We start from the raw sequence: 23,774 nt of genomic DNA, 5'->3' as shown, positions 1-23,774 counted from the left end.
TCTCTCCTTTAAACATGTCAAAATAGAATGACACTTGTTTGGCATATACAATTTATTTATAAGTCCCTTGCAAAGTGCTATACCATATACACAGGGCTAAAAACTTAAATGCTACGAGTGGGACTGTGGACCCTTAACAAAAAATGAAATACAGTGGTTCTGGATACAAAAATCAGTTCCATAAACAGATTCAATGATCAGAGATTGCAATTTTATTACTACAATTCAATAAAAAATGTTGGGCTGGCCAATCATTCATGCACACTTCGCATCTTCTCCATGCAAGCTGCATTACAGCCTGCATCGAGAACAAGCCCAGGCCCTCATTCGCTGGCTCAGCGCCGATCCACAGTGCTCGGGCCACTCATAACGCTGCATTGCAGCATTGTGATTGGCTATCGGGAGGCTGGGTGCCGGGTGCTTCCTGCTGCTTCCTGCATCCTGCTGCAGACTAGAGTCAGAAAGAAGAGGACAGAGGAGAGGCGGCAGCCGGCCTGCTGTCACAGGGAAGTGTTTTTGTTGTTTTTGTTTTACTTTTTGTATCCGCCCCACCCCACGGCCCCTGCCCTACCACCCAGGTACGGTAGTAGCCGCTACTGTTTTTATGTGGTCATCAACTACTAGTTTAATAGTTAAAATCCCTGGTATTTGCCACTTACACAACACAGTTTATATATTATTTTCCTGACCTCAAGTTAAGTAGTGATGGTTCTCTTATATGTGCCCAGCTCTGTCCATAAAGTACATTCATTATTCTGGAAAGTTCATAAATTATTCTGTATGCCTGGATGCGAACTCACAGCACCTTATCTCTGCTAAGTAGGGGTGGGCGTAAGTTCTGTAACTCAGCTGAATTACCAAAACATTTTGCCTGATTATGCAAGAAGAGTAATTCTGCATGTAATGCTACATTCATAATGGGAAAACACCCCGTCACATCCAAAATGGACACAAGGATGCATTTTACTCTACACGCAATAGAACATGAATAGCACTGCTTCCGCTTGCTAATTGTGCACTTGGGATATGATTTTTCCCCAATGTACTCCTGGCATTTTGCACCAGTTTCTTAGCACAAAATGCACTCTTGATTCCAAACTTAATGCAATCAAATCAAATAGTCCTGAATTGAAAATAACATAGAGAGCGGCACATGGAGCTGCGCGCTAAATTCATTGTTTCTGTGCTAGGTTTTGCCCCCAAATTGCTCCTTCCGCGTCGACCAGTGTAACTGAATTACCAAAATTACTCAGACTACTCTGATGTAATTAAAAATACTCCCAGGTCTTCTACTGAGTGCCTGACATCTGGGTAAATAGTAAATAATCTCTCCTCTTTACCTGGCTCAGCTGGCTGTTAGTCTGTTGTGCGCGTATAGCATATATTCTGTAATATTCATCCATCAACTGAATTTGAATTTGTATTTAAGGGTATTTGTTGAGCGCTTGTTTACCAGGCGGTTTCATGGCGCTGTTGAGGAGGAATCCTAAGTTGGATGGCAAGGCGGTTTAGATATTAAAAGCCTGTGAAAACAGAATAGTTTTCAGAGTGCTACGAAACTCCAGATAGGAAGGTATCAATCTCATTGGTAGATGTAAAGAGTTCCAAAACTGCAGAACAAGGACAGAGAACTTAGAGCCTCCCATTCTCCTCTTCTTGAACCTGGGCACCACCAAGAGGGACAAAGAGGAGGAACGCAGTTGTCTGCTGGGGATGTAGGGTTCGATTTTGGACTTAATAAAAGAAGGAGCTGTTCCCGCGAGGGCCTGAACCGTAATACATCCCATCTTAAAAAGGGCCCTTTCTTTGATAGGAAGCCAATGAAGGGATCTTAGAAGGGGAGAAATGTGATGTGATTTAGGTAGGCCGTAGACCAAGCGGGCAGCTTGGTTCTGCACCAATTGGAGTCGCCGGAAGGCGTAGGCGGGGGCTCCATTGTACAGAACGTTGCCGTAATCTAAACGGGAAAGGACCATAGCCATAAGGATCAGTTTAAGAGCTGAAAAGGAAAAGAACTGTGAAATTTTTCGAATAGTGCGAAAAATAAAGAAGCAAGAGGAGACCACTGTGCTAATCTGGGATTGTAGGGTGAGATGTTGATTGAGCGTAATCCCCAGTGTCTTAACAGAGGGGGAAGGAGAGGGAGGAGGACCAAAAGAGGGGGGCCAAAAAATAGAAGACCAAGGGTTGAGTTTATCACCAGTGAGGAGAAGCTCGGTCTTATCAGGGTTGAGCTTGAGATGGTTAAAGCTCATCCAATCCCTGATAAAGGGAATCACCGACTGGAAATTGTATATAGAGTCAGGAGAATCGGAGAGGTTAAAAATGAGCTGGAGGTCATCGGCATAATTAAACACCGTGACCTCCATCCTCTGCAGGGCAGAAATAAGTGGAAAGATATACAAATTAAAAAGAAGAGGGGAGAGAAAAGATCCCTGGGGGACGCCACATTGTACCTTGCGAGCAGGGGAGGAAAAGTCCGCCAAATGGACTGCCTGTGAGCGGTCGCTCAAAAATGAGCTGAGCCAGGCCAGGGCCGAACCTCCAATGCCTGCCACCTCGACACGGGAGAGAAGGATGGTGTGGTCCACCGTGTCGAAGGCGGCCAACAAGTCAAGGAGAACCAGTGCTTGAGGGAGATTAGCATCTAGGCCCTCTCTAAGTGTATCCATGACGGAGACCACCACTTTTTCGGTGGAATGGAGAAGGCGGAACCCTGCTTGGCACGGTGCAAGGTAGCCACTATCCTCGATAAAGGAACTGAGGATTTTAGTGGCGTGGCATTCAAGAACTTTGGCCAAGTAAGGGAGAAGGGAAACAGGCTGATAGTTTGCTAACGCTGTTGAGTCTGCACCTGGTTTCTTTAAGATAGGGATGATAGTGGCTGATTTGTGACAAGGAGGGACAATTCCTGACTTGAGGGTCTCATTGAGAAAAATAAGAAGGGGGGAAGGGCAGGTCAGGAAGATATCACGCAAGATGTAAGCCGGGCAAATGTCGGAAGGGGATCGAGACTTGATGCATGGGAGCAAAGAGAGAAAAGTTTCTTTAGACAAAGGAGTTATGTGATCCAGGTGATTGGTGTTGAGTGGTGGGTCAGGGTTTAAAAAGGCAGGGGAAGGAAGGGGAATGTTGGCCTTAATGTCTGCAATTTTATTAATATAAAAATTATTCAGCGAGTCACACAGGGGCTGGGAAGGTACAGGCTTAGAAGTGGTCCTGTCCGAAGAGGCTAATTCAAAGACTGTGGCGAAGATTTCTCTAGGTTGGTTTTCTGCCCGGAGGATCTTGTTGGAGAAATAATTGGTTTTAGCGTCTAGGATGGCTTTCTTGTACTCCGCCTGGATGGAGGAATACAGTGATTTAGAGGCAGTGCAATAAGTACGTCTCCAAGTGCGCTCTAATCGGCGGGCAGCGGAACCATTTGTTAACGTTGTGGGCGCGTCTAACCCTAATGCGCCTTAGGAGGGCCACCTGATCACAGCATTGGACAGCCATTTATTTAAGTTCTCTGCTTGAAGCGGTGTGGAAAGTTCCTCTATAGCAGGACTAGAGGCAAAAAGAGAGGAGCAGAGAGAGGAAATATCGACTTGGCCCCAGTTACGAGCCCAGGTGTTCTTGGGCAGAGGGGGTTTTGTGGTTAAACTTAAATCCAAGAAAAAGGAAATCAAATGATGGTCGGACCACAAACAAGGGGTGACAGTAGGAGCAGGGATAGGGATATTGAGAGACCAAACTTGGTCTAAAATATGACCCTGAACGTGGGTTGGAGTATGAATATGTGGTATGAAGTTCAGACTGTGAAGTGATTCCGTGAAGTCTCTGGAAGGGAAAAAAATTAAAGTCTCCCAAAACCAGGACCACCGAGTTATTCACAGCCAACGTAGCTAACAGGTCCTGAAGAGCCGGAAGGAAATGAGGCATATTTTGGGGAGGACGATACATCAAAACACAAGTGATTGGCGTCTGAAAGGAGTTAGAACATGCAACCAAGTAGTCATCTGCTGGGATTAGTGGGTAGGATAATAGTTGAAAGTGTAAACCGGAACGGATAATCAGAGCCACTCCCCCCCCCTGCTTTGCCAGGAGGCGGATCTGCCCGTAAAGCGTAGTACGAAGTGGGCAGGGCTGCGAGTAAGTTGGGCAGGGAGTCCTGGCAGAACCAAGTTTCCGTGAGGAACAATAGGTCCGGTTTTTGAATGTCCAAGAAAATGAACAAGTCGAGATGGTGTTTTACAGCCGACCGTGTATTTAACAGGAAGGCAGAAATGGTTGTTGTGTCACTTTCTAGGGGGATGGAAGAACAGGGGCAGGTGGAAGGTCGGGATAGTGAAGGCAAATTAGATGGTAAAAGGGGTAAAGGATGAGCGCATAAAATCCCGGCATCCATGATATGCCCCAGTGCTGCTTGATTCAGCCCAAGGGCCTTGGTATGCACAGAGTATATCGGGAGTATAGTACGTAAAATGGGCATAGTGCAGTGCCCCTGACCCCGTCCGGCCGCGGACGGGCGCAGACGGGCTTGCCTTTGGCACGCTGGTAGCGCGCCCGCTGCGCGTCCGAGAAATGCACATTGTTATAGGGGAGGGGAGGGGCGTGGCCTCACGGCAGTGGGCATGGCCTGTGGGCTTGTGGTGTAATGTCGGAAATGAGTTTTCCAACCCGCGGCAGCGCTTACATCCGCTGCGCCGGGATATCCAGCAAGTTTTGAGGGGAGATGTGCCCAGGGAGAAGAGAGCAGCCAGGTAAAAACAATCAGTGCAAAATACAATTTTTAAAAGAAACGAACGTCTCTCCCGGCTTTCCGCCTCAGGAGTCAGTGTCCTCTAACGCGAGCTTGTAGTCAGCGCGGCTTATGTTAGTTTAGGAAGAAGGGGGCGTGGCCTCACTGCAGTGGGCATGGCCTGTGGGCTTGTGGTGTAATGTCGGAAATGAGTTTTCCAACCCGCGGCAGCGCTTACTGGGTAAAAAGCAAATATTTTGTGCTGCTCAGGCAGCAGCCAGGTATACAGCAGAAATTCTATGATTCTCAGCGAACAGCCGAGTACATAATAGATAAACTATAACTTTTTAACTGGCGGGCAAGTAAGTCACATTGAATCTATAGTATCTATCTAGCTAACCTATGAATAACAGATATTTTGTACTACTATGGGGCCCATACAACTTCGGGACGAGGGATGATACATCTCACCTGATTACAAGTTTTACAGTGCACAGGAAGACACCAGAAAAAACTTTACGTGATTTAACACACATTATTATTATTTTTTCAGCTCAAAACAGGAGAATGTGCACGGAATCGGGCCCAGAATCAGTAACCACATGTGGTTTGGAACACGATAATTCCGTGTATAGGATGTCATTTCCAGTTCTAGGCCGGAAACCTCTCAATGGCCAATAAGTGGAGTTATGATATATTTATTTTTTGGCCTCATTCTGCCAATTCTCTTGCTGGTATCACTCTTTTCCCTGTTGCCAAAACATGGGGCAGAACCTTTCCACTCAAGAAAAAAATTGCTGTTTCCTCTTCCAACCCTTCTCCGGAGTGCCAGTAGCAGAAGGGAACCAGGAAGGACAGCGTTTTTGGCTTAATCATCGGACCTCCATCCAACCAACAATGACCAAACTTTCTCCCGGCTTCTAGTCACAGGTCATGTCGAACTGACTTTTAGATATAATATTTTTAATACAACCCAAAAAACAAAGAGGACTTCCAGACTGGAAGTCTGGAGTTATGATACCTACAAGAACCTGCATTCCTTTGCATGGTATCTCCACTTCTAATTGCCAGCCAAATTGGGTTGGGGTTCTGGGCAGTGTTTAAATTGGAAAAAAATAAGTGCCAGGCCCTCGTCAGGAGGTCACCACAGTTTAACCCACACATTGCCATTGTACTTACATAACTACTACCATCACACTGCTACAAGTGATACAATTCAAACTGTTCGAGGCCACCAAAGCTGTAAGAATGACTTGGGTAGCAGCCATTAGTTGTTTTTAATGTATATTGAACTAACTAACAACTGTTTTTCTGCTCAACTTTAAACTACACAAACGGTGCCACCATGTGGCATCTGTTATAACTGGAGGTTCTGGCAAATAAGTGCCGGTGCAGAGCACTGGAAAACACAGGCTCAAATTTAGTACTGGATCTGGGCCAGAAAACTTCCCTATTTACATGGCATACACTGAAACCCTAGAGAACTGATGCTATTTAACCAGGCAAAAGTAAAGTATCTCTATTTGCCTTGCTGTCAGTAAAAAAAACACTTAAGCATTGCTTCTTTGCCAATGGCTGGACAACATGTCATAGTTCCTTATGACAGAATAGTTAAGGTGGCAAGCCTCAAGATACCTTGAGATTTTTGCTTTTCAAGCTAATTTCAATAAACCAGGAACGACAGCGACTTTCTCCTGGCTTCTAAAGTCACAGGCCATGTCGAATTGACTTACAGAGATAATATTTTTAATACAATCCAAAAAACAAAGAGGACTTTCAGACTGGAAGTCTGGAGTTAAGATACCTACCAGAACCTGCATCCCTTTGCATGGTATCTCCACTTGTAATTGCCAGCCAAATTTAGTTGGGGATCTAGGCAGTGCTTAATTTGGAAAAAAAAAATAAGTGCCGGGCCCTCGTCAGGAGGTCACTACAGCTTGTCACCTTAACTATTCTGTCATAAGGAACTATTACATGTTGTCCAGCCATTGGCAAAGAAGCAGTGCTTAAGTGTTTTTTTACTGACAGCAAGGCAAATAGAGATACGTTACTTTTGCCTGGTTAAATAGCATCAGTTCTCTAGGGTTTCAGCGTATGCCATGTAAATAGTGAAGTTTTCTGGCCCAGATCCAGTACTAAATTTGAGCCTGTGTATTGAGGAATATTGACGGAGACCCTTAACCTGGCAGAGTTAAAGCTCACTCAAGTAACTAGTCCACAGTATTTTAAAGCGTGAGAGTAACCAAACAAGAGCTACAACAATCTTTATTGAGAAGCAGGTTCTTAATAGTAGGACATTTGGCCAACACCTATATGAGGAGGGGAAGATAATTGAATGGCTGGGAGCCTGGAGGGCCAGAACACGACAATCTTAAAACACTATTCTAAAAATTAGGGATCCACCTGAGAAGGACACATTGCTGCATTAAGCTCCTCAAATAGAAGAGGTATTTCAGTAGCATTTTGCGAGCTTTTATACAGCAGACCAGCATTCGTGCAATAATGATATACTCCATTTGTTAGGTATAATTGGACTCCCGAAGCTGACAAATGAAGCAGCACAAGATCCTGCCCCATAACCCTACAGGAAATCAAGTGAGTGGTCAAAGCACTGCCCAGGTGCAAAGCTGCAGGTGAGGATGGGTTTCCATTAGAATGGTACAAAATATTCCTTCCGGAATTGGGAATAGATGTGATTGACATGTTTAATAATGTACTGAGTGAAGGTGCCATCCCCACTTCTTTTGGTAAAGGGGTCCTCACACGCTTTTTAAAAAAAGATAAAAACCCAGAACACATAAATAATTCCCTCCATCACACTCCTGAATGCAGACTGTAAGATTCTTATGTAAATCTTAGCAGTAACGGTAGCAGACGTCTCGTCCGATTAGACGGGATTTATTTCTGGATGTCGGCTGTATTATAATACCCATTACCAAGGACGCAACTAGAGTCAAATTTCAAGGGGGCTAAGAAATTTTTTCGGAGGGAGGGGGGGGGGGCTGATTCTTCAAGCAAAATGCCGAGTGGAGCTGCAGGGGCTCTAAGCAGGGGGGGGCATCAGAGCCTCATTAACAAGCAAAAGGTCTTTAAAAGACCTGTGAAGTACTCGGGTGCGGCTGTGTGTGTGCCCAGGAAGAAGTCTCATCCCGGGCTGACACACACGACAGGGGTGGGGGGGTGGGCAGAGGGCGGTTAAGCCCTTTGAGGCCAATGGGCATTACGTGCCTGCCCATTACCTAGTTGAAGCAACTGATTATTTTACCCGAAGACGCAAATGGCAATTTTGTTCATAGATGTAGGAAAAGCCTTTGACCTTGAGAGCTGGAACAACTTATGTAAAGTGATGGAAATATTGGAGAATTCTAAAACAGGTCACCAGGTCGACAAGTAACTTTGAATGGCAGGGTCCAGGACCCCATCAAGAGCACTTTGACCATCATCAAGATCATTTGACCATCTCTTTTTGACCTATTTGTTGCTCAAACTATAAGTGGATGATTTGGTGCTATTTTTGTCACCTGAGAGGATGGTGCTTCATGATCTGTTTGAAATCTTTAATACGTTCTTAAAAAGTAAATATATCTAAAACTGAAATGCTTAGTTTTAATATAGGTGTCAAAGTCTCACGTCAATTTTTGCAGACTACACACCAGAGGAAGCCAGTCAGATATTTGGGAATTAGAGTATCTGAGAAATTCGAACATACATATGGATTACATTATTGTCCCTCAATCACTACAATCAAAAGTATGATGGATAGGTGGGGTAAGATACCAATTTCTACTATGATTGGGAGAATACAGCTAGTAAAAATGCGTATCTTACCTCTGTTAAACTTCTTTTTTACATCAAGCCCATGTGTACTACACAGTAATTGTTTGCAAAGATTGAACGCTTTGATTAGTACATTTATTTGAAACAAGTGCAATAGGACAATTACGTTTTAAGAACCTGATTCTGCCAGCCCAGGAAGGCGGGTTGTCCCTTTCAAATTAGAGAACTTATTATTTAGCTGCTTATTTAATAGCAATAGGTATTATAATTCTGACAAACATAAGAATTTTGATAATTTTTCTTAGCAGCTATGTGGGATGGAATTTTTCCATTGCTCAGATCCTACCCTTCCCAAAGCAAAAACAATAAGATACCGCACTCCGGTATCATTTGATCTCAAGCAGAGACAGCTATTTCCATAGTTGCAGATTCTTAATATTTACATAACTCAAAATCATTTGTGATGCAAGTTGGGACATGCCCTAAGAAGCAATATTCCTTTAGGGTGATTACAGAGAAGGTGCCCTTAACCCCAACCTTCTCTTACTTGGGCATCCTGATGGATGATCGTTTGGACTGGAGTGCCCTGGTTAGGAGAAGGAAGGGGAAAGTGACAAGAGTAAATGCATATTTTCTCAATTTTGCCACAAAGATGGGCAAGCGCCCAGTTGCGGCATTACTGAAAATGTATCAAGCAAAAAGCATAGCAACTGCCATCTACGGAAGCGAATTATGGGGATACGTAGCCTTGGAGTGAATTCAGGTGGCTGAGAATAATTTCCTGAAACAACTGCTGGGGGTTCCCAAAGGCACTGCTAATTTAATAGTACATGAAGAGACTGGGACTGCATTTATTTCTGATATTCTGGCTATACGTCCATTGATTTTTTGGCTCAACTGTTGGCTGAATAAAGACGTAAGCCTTAATCATGAGATATTGAAGGAAGTAATGAGTCTGGACCATATGATTGATATCCCATGGCTTAAATACATAAAGGGTTGTTTTGGTGACCTGGGGCGCCCAGACTTGTTTTTAAGATCTGGTTTTATAACTGCAAAAGACATGCTGTTTGTAAAGGAATCTTTTATCATGCTCAAAAAAGCAAACAGAGATGGGGTAGAATTTTCAAAAACTAGCGTGCGGAAATTCGTGATGCTAAAAACTATTCCGGGCACTGAGCCTTATCTCTTAATGCCTCTGTCGAACTATGAGCGGTTCTTATTGACCAGGTTTAGAATGGATTATTTCCATTTTTTACTTGCTGTTCCTCTGTGGCGCCACAGAGGACAAGTGCTAGCACCCTGTGGCTGTGTCTCCAAAGGACTTGCTGCACTTTATGTTCTTTTGTAGCTTTTATGATGCTCTCCGGAGGTTCTTTTTAAAATCACTTTTAAAAAACTACATTTTCCCAAAGCGCGCCCGCCCTTTATTTTCTACAAATGGTAAAATCTGAATGCATCCCTTTTGTCGTTGGTTTTTTGGAATGCTCATTGAAATATAGAAAATGTATGGAAAATAACTTTTAAATGCCGCCTGTTTTTTCTTTCTATGTAATACAGTGCTGTGACCATACAGTCTTTTTAACCGGTTAATTAATTAATCTGTAATGCTGGTATCTTCTTTTATTAATTGGATGGTCTATCCACATTGTAATAATAACACTGTGTCTTTTAATAATTTTTATATACAGCAGTTAAATATTTTAATATGTATACAATGGGATTTTCGCTTAGAATGTCTAGGATTTAGACACGCCCTGTGTCTTTTTATGAGATCTGTAATCTTTTATGGTTTTCTATCTTTTAAACCGATTAAAGTTTTTAATTGATTGACTCCACTATTCCAAGAAAGCTTAGCAAATTCCATTGCAGATCCCACCCTGACCCTTGATGTACTGCATAAGTAGCAGCAGCCAAAAGACACTGAAAATCTTTTTAAGTGCTTTATAAATTTGAACCACACTTACACTATTGTGTGGATGACACCCAACTCATCCTCCCTCTTCTGGAGTCTCAGTATTTCTTCTAAGCACAATTCAAAGTCTATATGAAGGCCACGGTCTTCTGTATGGGTCACTACAGGACTGCAATACACTTTACTGTAATCTTTGCAAAACTGAAGTCCTAGTCTTCTGGAAGAGCTCTGCTTGGTCTCATGAATGGTGGCCAGAATCACTAGGTCCCCCACCCTCTCCCACCAATTCAGCAGATAATCGTAGGGTAACATTTGACACCTCAACTGTCTTTCTTGTATTTGTACTTGTATATGCATGATGCATAGAATATACCCAACCTAGGGTACTTTTTGGTGCCAGAACTCAATACATAGTACAAAGACAACAAAACTTAAAAAATGCTAGATACTATTTAAGAGTGTGGAAATACTGGTGGTAATGCACTACACAGTATCACAGTATGCAATATGTATGAATTAATAACTACATTGGGATGATTCTAGAGCATCTGAGGGAGGAGTTGTTCATTCATAGATCGACATCCTGGCTGCTATGCATCACTGAGTCCTTAGCTAGAGTTCACTCACCTTGAGATAGAATATGGGCCTTGACTCATATGTTGATCCCAGATAATGCATGCTCACAACATCTGTGTTCTTCTCTACTATTAGGGTCATCCAGTCATAAATCTGCCAGAGGAGGAATCAGAGGTCAGAGGTAAACCTTCTTGGCCTTGAAACTATACACATTTGAAGGAAAAACAACCACTCAACAGTCCTAGACAATACTGGTATCATTTTGAATTTGATTGATAACAGGGGCATCTTGGAATCACTTTTAATCAAAACCTTAATTTTTATAATGAGTTATCATTGCCAGCTTTGTGAGCTAGAATTTAAGCTGCTTAGGTTAGCGCTCAGTAAGGGGGTTATTGACTAGTGGTTGTGCAGGTGTTTGTGTGGTGCTACACCTGTAGGCTTTTAAAACACTTTGCAAAGCTTTGGACCACATGCAAAACTCTAATAAAAAAAACTACTTTTATTTAGTGAATGTTTTATCAATTAATATGATAGTCTGAATAAAAATATCAAATGGCTGTAGCAATCTTGCGAGAGTATAGTAGCTTCCTTCATGCTGTATGAGAGAAAGTGTCTGGTTTAAGCTTAAGCCTCTAATTCACCCTCAATACAATCTGTATGGAAGATATCATTCTGCCTGTGTATTCTTCTTCAGATCGAGCTCCTCAATCAGAAATCAGTTTCTTTCACCGCCACAACTCCTCTCACACGCACTATTTCCGACTTTAACTAAATCCTGACGAGGACGGATTCACTGAAATAATGTTAATATCTTTAACATCGTGGTGTGTATTGCTGCTTACATAATCCGACCCTGGCTAGGAAGCAACAGGAGTGGGGCACTGTACAAGGTACCATGGAAATGACCATTCATGATTGAATACATAAGGGTGCCAGAAAGGGCTAGGAAGAGAGAAACGTTTTTTAATAACATATTTTATTGAAAATATAGGTATAGTGTACATCCATACTATAGGAACAGTATTTCTCACAATGTGATCACATAGTACATGAAAACGGTCTGTTTTATTTCTGCAATAGAAGGTTACATAAGTAGCCATCATTTATACAGAACAGAGAGGTCGATCTGCAATTAAGTGCATTATACTGCAGCATCATTAGTCTGAACAGGGAAACATCCTTTACCCCGCATGCGTTACTTCACAGTGCTATTACCCCGCAGTCTTTACACCGCAAAATATTTTACAATGCAGGGCTTTACACAGCAAACTATTGCAACTAATTTCCCAAAGTAACGCCACAGTGCAGTTAGAATAGTAAATTGTGTTGTAATAGGTAATGCGTTGTAATACTTTGCGGTGTAAAGCTCTGCGTTGTAAAATATTTTGCAGTGTAAAAACTGCAGGGTAATGGCGCTGCGGAGTAACACATGCGGGGTAAAATGTCCTATTCCTGTAGTTGCCCATTTGAATACCAGTGGCCCACTGTGTTCATACCCCTCCCTGCCCAATCGAATATGCCGGTCCATTCCACCTTTGTGAGGGAGATGCAATCGGGTCATCAAAGGAAGCTCTTTGCGTATTGGAGTTTCCTCCCTGTGTGTTGAATCATGTGAGTCCATGAGAGGCTATTGGGCAATGGTCCCTCTGTGCCTTCTCGGTGTTGGGATTGTGGCGTGAGCAGTATGGCCAACAGGGTGGAGTTCTCAGAGATGTACCTTGATCCATCCCCTGGCCCACTGGCTAACCTTAAACCGAGAGTCCCAATAGATGACACAGATTTAGTGCATTTAATGAAAATAAGGATTTAGTGAAGGTGTAGAATTTTATGTTTGTTACAAGGTGAGGTCGCACACCCACACCATACAATAAACCATTTTCTCACAAAAAATGAAATAGAGGAAACAACATTCAAGGTGAGCTGAATAGGAGGACCTGTCCTAACTTTCAAACCTAGCAATAGTTAGTGTAAGGAGCTTTTCCGGAGAACATTACTCTTCTCTTCATGTTAAAAAATAATTCTTTTAAAACACATTTCAGTAAACCTGTTTCTGAACTACAAATGTTCTTTCTGTAATTCTGATCAAACAAGGAGGGTTGTGTGGCACTCTGAAGTTAATCTGTTGTTCTAGATGGTTCATTAATCTTAAGTCTTCGTTTAGCTGCTTGGGTGCTGATGGGTTTGCTCCCTCTGACCTGTGGGGAGTTCTCGAATAAATCGGTATTGTTTGCTGTCAAGCTTGACAGTGAACCCAATCGCACTCCTTTGGGATATAATAATCTTCACAATTATTCTAAACTCAAGGTAGATGAAAGTGTATACAAAGTGTAACCAAGAAAAAATGTCTTTTCACTCCGGTTTATTCTTGTGACAGAAATTTCTCTCAGTTTACGCTGTTACATCACAGCTGCATGTTTAAAGTCTCATGGTTGGTCAATTGATTCCAAAATGCATAAACAATCCATTCAATAGTCTCAAGTGTCTTCCAAACATCCAATGCATTTCGTGCGAACCGCACTTCATCAGGGGAAAAACATTTCAATCTATAAACAATAAAAGTAAAACATTTGTCAAAGATAGGGAAGCAGGCCTACATATAACGTTAGTGGAAAGATGAGAAATGTTAGAAGACATGAGTAACAAGGTAATATGATGGAAACAATGATAAAAAAAAGTATGTTCTTAAAGTGGATACTTTATACTGGAGACTATGGTGAATACGTTGCGAGAAGGTCATGCGGCGTGTTGAAGAAAAGTGCTAAAAATAAATCGTGCTGGCCAAAAATGTAAAGAACGGCCCTTTACGGTGAAAAAAGTAAGTCTAATGCGTGACCTTTCAAGTGCAGTAAACGGAGAGGAATCGTGCTCGCTTGGGTATTGTAAACATGGCAGTGAGCTACTAAGTCTATGTTTACTACGTAGATGTTGCAAATATAATGCTCCATAGTGAAAGTAACATTGCGCCACCAAGTGACATGAAATTAAGAGTTAACGATTATCCATTATCTTAAAACGCGACCGTGTTACGCTTACCGGTGCTGCTTGACACATTGTACGTGTTGTAGCTCTACACGGCTGTGTTCAGTCGGGGAAACGCTGCGCATGCGCCTAATGTGTAGTTATCGGAGTTTCCTCCTCGCGACCCGGAAGTGCAAGTACGGGCCATTAAGGTGCTTGTGAAACTCCGAATAATCTTAAAACAAAATTAAATGTACGTCAAGCATACAAAATGAAAAAATAAAACGAAAGGATCATATTAAATTCCGAACCTGGTAAACATCCTTAATGTTAAAGATGGTGAATGGGGTGTAGGAATGTTGGCCATGTTATGTGGGTATGTATTAAACACTGTTTTAAGGTAAATTGAAATTAGGTGTGTATCGGAAAAAAGTAACAAAGAAAGAAGCGGAGGTTAAAATCAAAAGTTGAAAACAAAACATAATCAAGGCAGATAGGTTATGAGGTTGGCGGCCATGTTGTATTGGTGCAGTAAGTAAGTAAAAGTTAGGTTCAAGTTAAATTCTCGGGAGAATTGAATAATATACGAGATGTAAAGAAAAGGGAGAGACATTATAGGTGTGAATATGTAGTATAACACTATTATATTGCATCAATCAATGTGAGATACTTCAAAAGATGCTTTTTGAATATCCAAAAGCTCCATCAAATCAGATTACAGAAAACAACAGTATTGTAGTCGTTCATTTAACCCCGTTGGGTTACATGAGTTCAATTTCTTAATCCAAAACATTTCCTGTTGAAGTAGTCTTTTTTTGTTGTCAGCGTCTAGTTTCACAGGAACACACTCCAAGACCATGAATCTGATTTGACTAATGTTGTGGCTGTTGGTGACGAAGTGTGCAGCTACTGGGGCCTTAATGGTCTTGTTTCTTATAGTACTTTTATGCTCTGTCATGCGTGTCTTTATCTTTCTCTCTGTTTTCCCTACATATGGAAAACCACACGGGCATTTTAACAAATACACCACATTTTTAGAGTCACAGGTGGCATTGGTGAACAGTTTAATGGTTTTTCCGGTGGTGGGATGGTTAATGGTGTTACCTTGGATGATGTTGTTGCAATGTCCACAATTTGCACATGGAATAGTACCAGTGCACGTAATATTCTGCACTCGTGGTTCAGATTCAAGTAAATCTTTAAGGTTTCTCGATCTTTGGTAAGCGAACAAAGGCTTTGTAAAAATTCCTTTGAAGTCAGGTTCATTTTCAATCATTTGCCAGTTTTTGAGGATGATTTTCTTTATCTGTTCTCTTCTAGTTGAAAATGTAGACACGAAGACTGGTCTGTTTTGAGTTCAATTTCTTAATCCAAAATATTTCCCGTTGAAGTAGTCAGCGCCTAGTTTCACTGGAACACACTCCAAGACCATTAATCTGATTTGACTAATGTTGTGGCTGTTGGTGACGAAGTGTGCAGCTACCGGGGCCTTAATGGTCTGGTTTCTTATAGTACTTTTATGCTCTGTCATCCGTGTCTTTATCTTTCTCTCTGTTTTCCCTACATATGGAAAACCACACGGGCATTGGTGAACAGCTTAATGGTTTTTCCGGTGGTGGGATGGTTAATGGTGTTACCTTGGATGATGTTGTTGCAATGTCCACAATTTGCATGGAATAGTACCAGGTTCAGATTCAAGTAAATCTTTAAGGTTTCTCGATCTTTGGTAAGCGAACAAAGGCTTTGTAAAAATTCCTTTGAAGTCAGGTTCATTTTCAATCATTTGCCAGTTTTTGAGGATGATTTTCTTTATCTGTTCACTTCTAATTGAAAATTTAGACACAAAGACTGGTCTGTTTTGATTGGTGTCTCTGTGGTGTACCTTAAGTAGTTCCGATCTGGTGGTAGTTTGAGTTCTAAGTCTCGCTTAATTTAGAATGTTTTCTGGGTATTTGCGTTCTCTGAATTTTGCAATCATCAGAATTTCATTAGAATCATAAGTTTGAACATCCGATGATATTCTTTTCAATCTTAAAAGTTGAGACTAAGGTAGTTGACATTTCAGAGACATCGGGTGACAGCTGTCAAAAATCAAAGTGTTATTCCTATCTGTGCTTTTAGTGTGTGCATCCGTGTGAAAGCGATTGTTATCCAGGGATACTAGGACATCCAGGTATGAATGGATCCAGTGTAAATAGAGTGTGTGAACTGTATGTGATCATCAATGCCATTGATGTATTTGATGAAGTCTTCAATTTCTGTGGATGCTCCTTTCCACATAAGAAAAATATCATCTATATATCTCCAAAATCTATGGATCTTGTTCTGCCATCTGGGATTGTCAAGAATGTTGTCGAGTTCCGGACGGTGCATAAAGAGGTTCGCATAGCTAGGGGCCGCACAATTCCCCATAGATGTTCCAGCTAACTGTTGAAAATATTCACCATTCCAGGAAAAGTAGCAATGGTACAAGGTGAAGTGTAGGAGTTCTAAAATAAACACTTTTAGATCTTGTTTTATATCATGATGGATTAGGAAAGATTCTGTGGCTTCAATACCCGTGTTGTCTGGTATGGACGTATATAAAGAATATACGTCTATGGTGCAAAGACTATAGTCCATAGTCTTATCAAATGTCGTGTCATTCAATTTGGTAAGAACGTCTGTGGTGTCACGTAGGTATGTGGACATTTTTTTTACTAGTGGCTGTAAATGACGGTCTAAATATTTTCCTGTGGGTTCATGAATAGAACCCCTTGTCGACACTATCGGTCTGAAGGGTGGTTTCATCAAATCCTTGTATATCTTTGGCAGCATGTGTATGCTCGGGCTCTTGGGATGTTCTTGTAGTAGAAATGTTTTGTCTTTGTCTGTGATGATACCCATCTCTACTGCTTTGTTGATGATTGTTATCAAAATATCTTTAAACAAAGCAGTTGGATCGTTTGGTAGTATCATGTAGATGTTTTTATCATGTACATGATTCTTCACGCTTTTAAGGTAATACTCTGAGTCCATTATAACTATTGCGCCACCTTTGTCTGCTTTGCAGCATTTAATGTTGTGTTTCTCAACGATTGTAACGGAACCAGTGACACAAACGGAAGACACCTTACTAGGTTTGAGAAGCAAAAGTACCTTTTTGGCACCAGTGAGCCATAAGATTCTTGACTCATTTGAAACAATCACAATGAATGAAATCAAAGATTTGTATAAAAAAAACATCATCCAAGCGATCTAATTTTTCCATTAAGGAGTCTCGAGCCATCAACCAAATCATTGAGAACCACAACATTAAATGCTGCATATATAGATGATATTTTTCTTATATGGAAAGGAGCATCCACAGAAATTGAAGACTTCATCAAATACATCAATGGCATTGATGATCACATACAGTTCACACACTCTATTAACACTGGATCCATTCCAAACCTGGATGTCCTAGTATCCCTGGAGAACAATCGTTTTCACACGGATGTACACACTAAAAGCACAGATAGGAATAACACTTTGATTTTTGACAGCTGTCACCGAATGTCTCTGAAACGTCACCTACCTTATTCTCAACTTTTAAGATTGAAAAGAATATCATCGGATGTTCAAACTTATGAATCTAATGAAATTCTGATGATTGCAAATTTCCGAGAATGCAAATACCCTGAAAACATTCTAAATGAAGCGAGACTTAGAACTCAAACTACCACCAGATCGGAACTACTTAAGGTACACCACAGAGACACCAATCAAAACAGACCAGTCTTTGTGTCCAAATTTTCAATTAGAAGTGAACAGATAAAGAAAATCATCCTCAAAAACTGGCAAATGATTGAAAATGAACCTGACTTCAAAGGAATTTTTACAAAGCCTTTGTTCGCTTACCAAAGATCGAGAAACCTTAAAGATTTACTTGAATCTGAACCTGGTACTATTCCATGCAAATTGTGGACATTGCAACAACATCATCCAAGGTAACACCATTAACCATCCCACCACCGGAAAAACCATTAAACTGTTCACCAATGCCCGTGTGGTTTTCCATATGTAGGGAAAACAGAGAGAAAGATAAAGACACGGATGACAGAGCATAAAAGTACTATAAGAAACCAGACCATTAAGGCCCCGGTAGCTGCACACTTCGTCACCAACAGCCACAACATTAGTCAAATCAGATTCATGGTCTTGGAGTGTGTTCCAGTGAAACTAGGCCCTGACAACAAAAAAAGACTACTTCAACGGGAAATATTTTGGATTAAGAAATTGAACTCATGTAACCCAACGGGGTTAAATGAACGGCTAGAATACAGTTGTTTTCTGTATTCTGATTTGATGGAGCTTTTGGATGTTCAAAAAACATCTTTTGAATATCTCACATTGATTGATGCAATATAATAGTGTTATACTTACATATTCACACCTATAATGTCTCTCCCTTTTCTTTACATCTCGTATATTATTCAATTCTCCCGAGAATTTAACTTGAACCTAACTTTTACTTACTTACTGCCCCATTACAACATGGCCGCCAACCTCATAACTTATCTGCCTTCATTATGTTTTGTTTTCAACTTTTGATTTTAACCTCCGCTTCTTTCTTTGTTACTTTTTTCCGATACACCCCTAATTCCAATGTACCTTAAAACAGTGTTTAATACATGCCCACATAACATGGCCAACATTCCTATACCCCATTCACGATCTTTAACTTTAAGGATGTTTACCAGGTTCGGAATTTAATATGATCCTATCATTTTATTTTTTCGTTTTGTATACTTGACATACATTTAATTTTGTTTTAAGATTATTCGGCATTTCACAAGCACCTTAATGACCCGTTGTTGCACTTCCGGGTCGCGAGGAGGAAACTCCGATAACTACACATTAGGCTCATGCGCAGCGTTTCTCCGACTGAAAACAGCCGTGTAGAGCTACAACACGTACCATGTGTCAAGCAGCACCGGTAAGCGTAACGCGGTCGCATTTTAAGAATATGGATAATCGTTCACTCTTAATTTCATGTCACTTGGTGGCGCAGAGTTAATTTCACTATGGAGCATTATATTTGCAACTTCTACATAGTAAACATAGACTTATTAGCTCTCTGCCATGTTTACAATACCCAAGCGAACACGATTCCACTCTGTTTACCGCACTTGTAACGCCACGCATTAGACTTACTTTTTTCACCATAAAGGGCCGTTCTTTACATTTTTGGCGAGCACAATTTATTTTTAGCACTTTTCTTCAACACGCCGCATGACCTTCTCGCAACGTATTCACCATAGTCTCCAGTTTAGAGCGTCCACTTTAAGAACATTCTTTTTTTCATCATCGTTTCTATCGTATTACCTTGTTACTCATGTCTTGTAACATTTCTCATCTTTCCACTAACGTTATATGTAGGCCTGCTTCCCTATCTTTGACAAATGTTTTGTTTTCATTGTTTATAGATTGAAATGTATTTCCACTGATGAAGTGCGGTTCGCACGAAATGCATTTGGTGTTTGGAAGACACTTGAGACTATTGAATGGATTGTTTATGCATTTTGGAATCAATTGACCAACCATGAGACTTTAAACATGCAGCTGTGATGTAACAGCGTAAACTGAGAGAAATTTCTGTCACAAGAATAAACCAGAGTGAAAAGACATTTTTTCTTGGTTACACTTTGTGTACACTTTCATCTACCTTGAGTTTAAAAATAATTGTGAAGATTATTATATCTCCTAAAGGAGTGTGATTGGGTTCACTGTCAAGCTTGACAGCACACAATACTGACTTTCTCTAATTCTGCCATTTAATCTAGGTACTATCACTTCTTTATTTCTGGATGTTTAGGCTATTTTTCTCTGGTTTTGTCACATTTTATGATGCCTGCTAAGTTGCTGCCTCTATTAAATAACTTTGCGTGCCTCATTAAAGACGTATATGAGGCCTGGACCACAATAGGTTTCATAAACTGTAGATACAACTGATAGCATTGGGCATTCAGTCACCATCAGTGGGAGGGACCTTCACGCAGTGGTGTGCCATCTCAGTTCCAGTTGCTCATTCTCTCTAAACTGTGCATGTGCTACTTGATGGGCACCGTCTGTTACTGCCATTATAGTGCTAGACACAAAGACAGTGTAGAAATGTGAACACTTATACCTCAGCTGCAGGATAACAAATGACATTGGGGTAGGGGGTCTATGCATTTATTCCATAGATCTGCTAGCCTGTCCAGTACATGTGTAACTAGTTTGGATACTTGTATGGGCAAGAGGCAGGCTTGAAATCTACCTGAAATACCCCAAGAACACCTAACTGTGCGAGTGATTGTCCTCAAGCAGTACAGAAGAGGACTCACAATTGCCTCAGTTCCGAATGCCGTGCATCAGTGTCCTCAAGAGTAATCCCAACTTTGTCATCTAATTTCTTAAACTTTAAAATATATTATTATGCCTTCACATGTTGTTTCATGGTATAGAACCCTTATCCTCCAAGTCATTATTCGGTTCTGACGTTGAGGCACAACATTTTTCTGATGTTTCTGGAAACCCCACTTGTGGTTGATACAGCTCCACTCTTTTTAGGTGGGTTTCTAGGTCATTACTATCAACTCATGCAAGGTGAGAAAATAGTGTTTGGGCAGACAGGGAGAGCCATTTAAGGTCATTTGAGGGGGTCAACCCTCCCTTGTTTCATGTGGACACACCAATAATCTGGCACCGCCATATCGCCTGACCTCGATTTCTGAGCACAACCGCGTGCAACAGATTCTAAGGAGACTCTTTCTATGAACTTGGAGGGTGGACCATCTCTGCCCATCGCGCTCACTGGGTTAGTAGGCCTGAGATGGTGAACTGTGCATGTTTCCATCTTAGTGTCTCAGGAAACCTGTGGGTCAGCATGGGTCTTTGTTATTTCCGGCACTGTACAACACTGCAGAGATGCATAGGGCTCAGGTGGTGTTGGTGGGGCGGAGTTATCTTATTGAAAATGTGAAAGAGAACTCCCAACCTAGTCATTCTGCTATAATGCCTCATGAGAGAATTGTAAAAGTGAACATGTGCATTCTTGCGGCATGGGTACGGCCTCCTCTGCACATATTGTTGTATCGCAGAGATTGAGTTTGGAATGGTGACACTTTATGGTTCACTGGATGGATTATGCAAAATATTTAAGAATTTAGACAGAAATGAGCAGGTGCAACAAAACGGCTGGTGGAATTATCCTATTCTATGTGTTTATCGCTGATCAAGGATTCAAGAGTATATATACAGTTCAAGAGTTTACAGCCAACACGTGCGTCATCCCTTAGTGGCGTGCAGGCTGCAGCTTTTTCAAGGCTGCAAGATAGTACTTAATAGTGCATGTGCTAAAATTATTTATAAAGCAGAATATTGTGGTCGTCTTTATATACTCCTTACTCACTGATACCTGAGAGAACACTGCATCATTCGATGGGGCACTGCAGCCGTGGAATACTTATACATGACAGGCAAGAAGAGACAGGAAATGATGAGTGTTTAAGTGAATATACACATATGTCTCAGTTACTCTGCGGTTGCCATTATCGATAATTACTTTATTTACTTTCTAAATAGAAGAATCATGTTTGACTTAGTATTGTAATCAACTTAAAGCTAATGATAGCAACAGTGCTAACTAGTGGTGCAATAAAGCTTCAGATAGTCAATACAAAGTAATCTCTTCACTATTACCGTGGTATCCCCTTTATTCACTACCAGCTCCGACACAAGGTTTTTAAGGGATAACACCAGACATTTAGTTAAAGTAGCATGATAGGAGGTATACACCATGATTTAATATTATTGTGCATTAGGGACAATGGATAGTATCCTGCCGTGCAGATGATCTTTGATCATTCCGGGGGAATCTTCCCACTGATGACAAAAGAATCACTGTCTCTCTTACACATATAGCAACAAATCCTCTGCAATTCCTCCAGTCACTCATGCCCACAATCTGAGACTCATGACAGTTTCAACCCTCGAAAACTGGTTACAGCACTAAGACACCAGGGTCTTAGCCATGTGGACTACCAGGGCCATAATTGTGAGGATCTTTGCGCCCACAATATCAAGGGCTTTCTAATTTCTTAGTACGCCTGGACAGACCAGCCTTGCTTTCCTGCATTCCACTTTCTGTGTTTTATGCATAACATGTTTGCCTTGTGGAATAAATACCTTGTGTATATTCGAGGGTCATCTTACACCCCATGCTTCCTAAAATCAGCTTATAAACTATGGGTTATCGAATATATTTTGATAGTCTGGCCACAATGTTACTATTAAGCCTGAGGTATATTTATCTTAAGAGTACTTTACCTCATCCATTACATGGTACCGGGTGTAATCATAGTTTGCCAAAGATTTTATTTGCTTTCTTTGACTCCCAATGCTGTTGCGGCCCAGAAGTGCTCCCACATTGCTGATAAGGACTCTGCCAATAAGAAAAGGAGAAAAAAGATACGTTGGATGAATAATATTGACAACATATTACTCTAACTTTGCAAAGTTGAGGCCTCCCATAGACTTTGTGTTGTATTATGAGTGTATGTAGCGCACTTCGATGTTCCTTCAAGGGACATCTAGATATGAACGTGATGTGTAACTCTACCGATGGGAGTTGCTGGAAAGAGGATGGTGTTTATACCTGCTTCGGGTCACTTGCTTAGAAAGGACTTACCACATTTTCTCGAGCTTCACCACACGTGTTCAGTTTGTCACTAGTGACATGGATGGACATTATTGTATTGCATTGGACCTTGTTCAGGCAAGTGGCATATAGAGTGAATGAACTGGTTGGTGAAAGAGTGTGTAGGATGAAATATTTTAGCGCTAATACGTTTTAAACTGTTGATAGAGGCTGTTCTGGCCATGTGATACTCACAATAAACCCGATTCCATCACCGGCAGTCGTACCTTTCAATTATTCCAAGGGAATTTATAACAAGCAGAGATTTGTATCCAGATTCTTGGAGCTCCACTCATAGATAACAGCACCAAAATTCACTAATAGGTTCAACAATGCATAACTCTATCTGAAAGTCTCTAACTCTAGACATCCATAGCCTCAAACTCTTCTAGAATCTGTGGTGCAAAGAGAATCGAAGCAGACAAAGAATGACATGTGCACTACACAAAAAGAAGGTAAGTGAAAATATATGCTCAAAACTATTTCTACAGTGAACATGCATGCATCTGTGTTTGGATGCATATGTGTTCTGGTGAGAGTTGTGGAGGGGCTGCATAACCCACACTGTGGTGGCTAGGTTGGTCCTCGCTGTCTGTTTAGATATTTTCAAGCGAGTTTATCAAAAAACGAAAAGTGCAGGAATATTTACATTTGCCATCTGTATAACTTTCGACAGTATCAATACTTATGTAAGTGAGCAGGCTTTTACATATTTGTGGTATTTTCTGACAAGCTGGGGTATCTAAAACATGATAGTGCCACGTCTGGCAAAATGCTAGCTTTGATATTTTGATAGAAATTTTGGGAATATCGAGACATCCTTGTAAGGCCAGAAAAACCATAGTGCACGCGCTCATAACTCCCCACTTAGACTATGGAAATTTTCTCCTATTAGGCCTCAACCAAAAACAGTTACACCAGCTACAATGCATACAGAATGCAGCCGCCCGCATGGTACTAGGTCTCCCCAGAAGAACACCCTCCAAAGCAGCCCTTTCCAAACTTCACTGGCTCCCTGTTAGGGAAAGAATCAGGTTCAAAAGCCTCTGCTATGCCCACAAAATCGCCCACAATAAAGGACCTATCTATCTCAGAAATCTGATGTCTATCCATCGTCC

At 41.2% G+C, this 23,774-nt stretch overlaps 1 protein-coding gene across 1 annotated transcript in view; it reads right to left on the bottom strand.

Moving 5' to 3' along the window:
- The window catches only part of LOC147730565 (carboxypeptidase O-like), a 237,983-nt gene that overhangs the window by 151,757 nt on the left and 62,452 nt on the right, over nt 1-23,774 (bottom strand). The window contains exons 4-5 of the mRNA XM_086955342.1: nt 22,287-22,401; nt 11,043-11,144 (exon numbers count right to left, since the gene is read on the bottom strand). Coding sequence (XP_086811468.1) covers nt 11,043-11,144; nt 22,287-22,401 — 217 coding nt within the window. The remainder of the gene's footprint in view (nt 1-11,042; nt 11,145-22,286; nt 22,402-23,774) is intronic.

The sequence above is a fragment of the Lissotriton vulgaris genome, chromosome 2_1, assembly GCF_964263255.1.
Source record: "Lissotriton vulgaris chromosome 2_1, aLisVul1.2, whole genome shotgun sequence".
Lineage (NCBI taxonomy): Eukaryota > Metazoa > Chordata > Amphibia > Caudata > Salamandridae > Lissotriton > Lissotriton vulgaris.
This window is presented reverse-complemented; position numbering and strand designations above follow the sequence as displayed.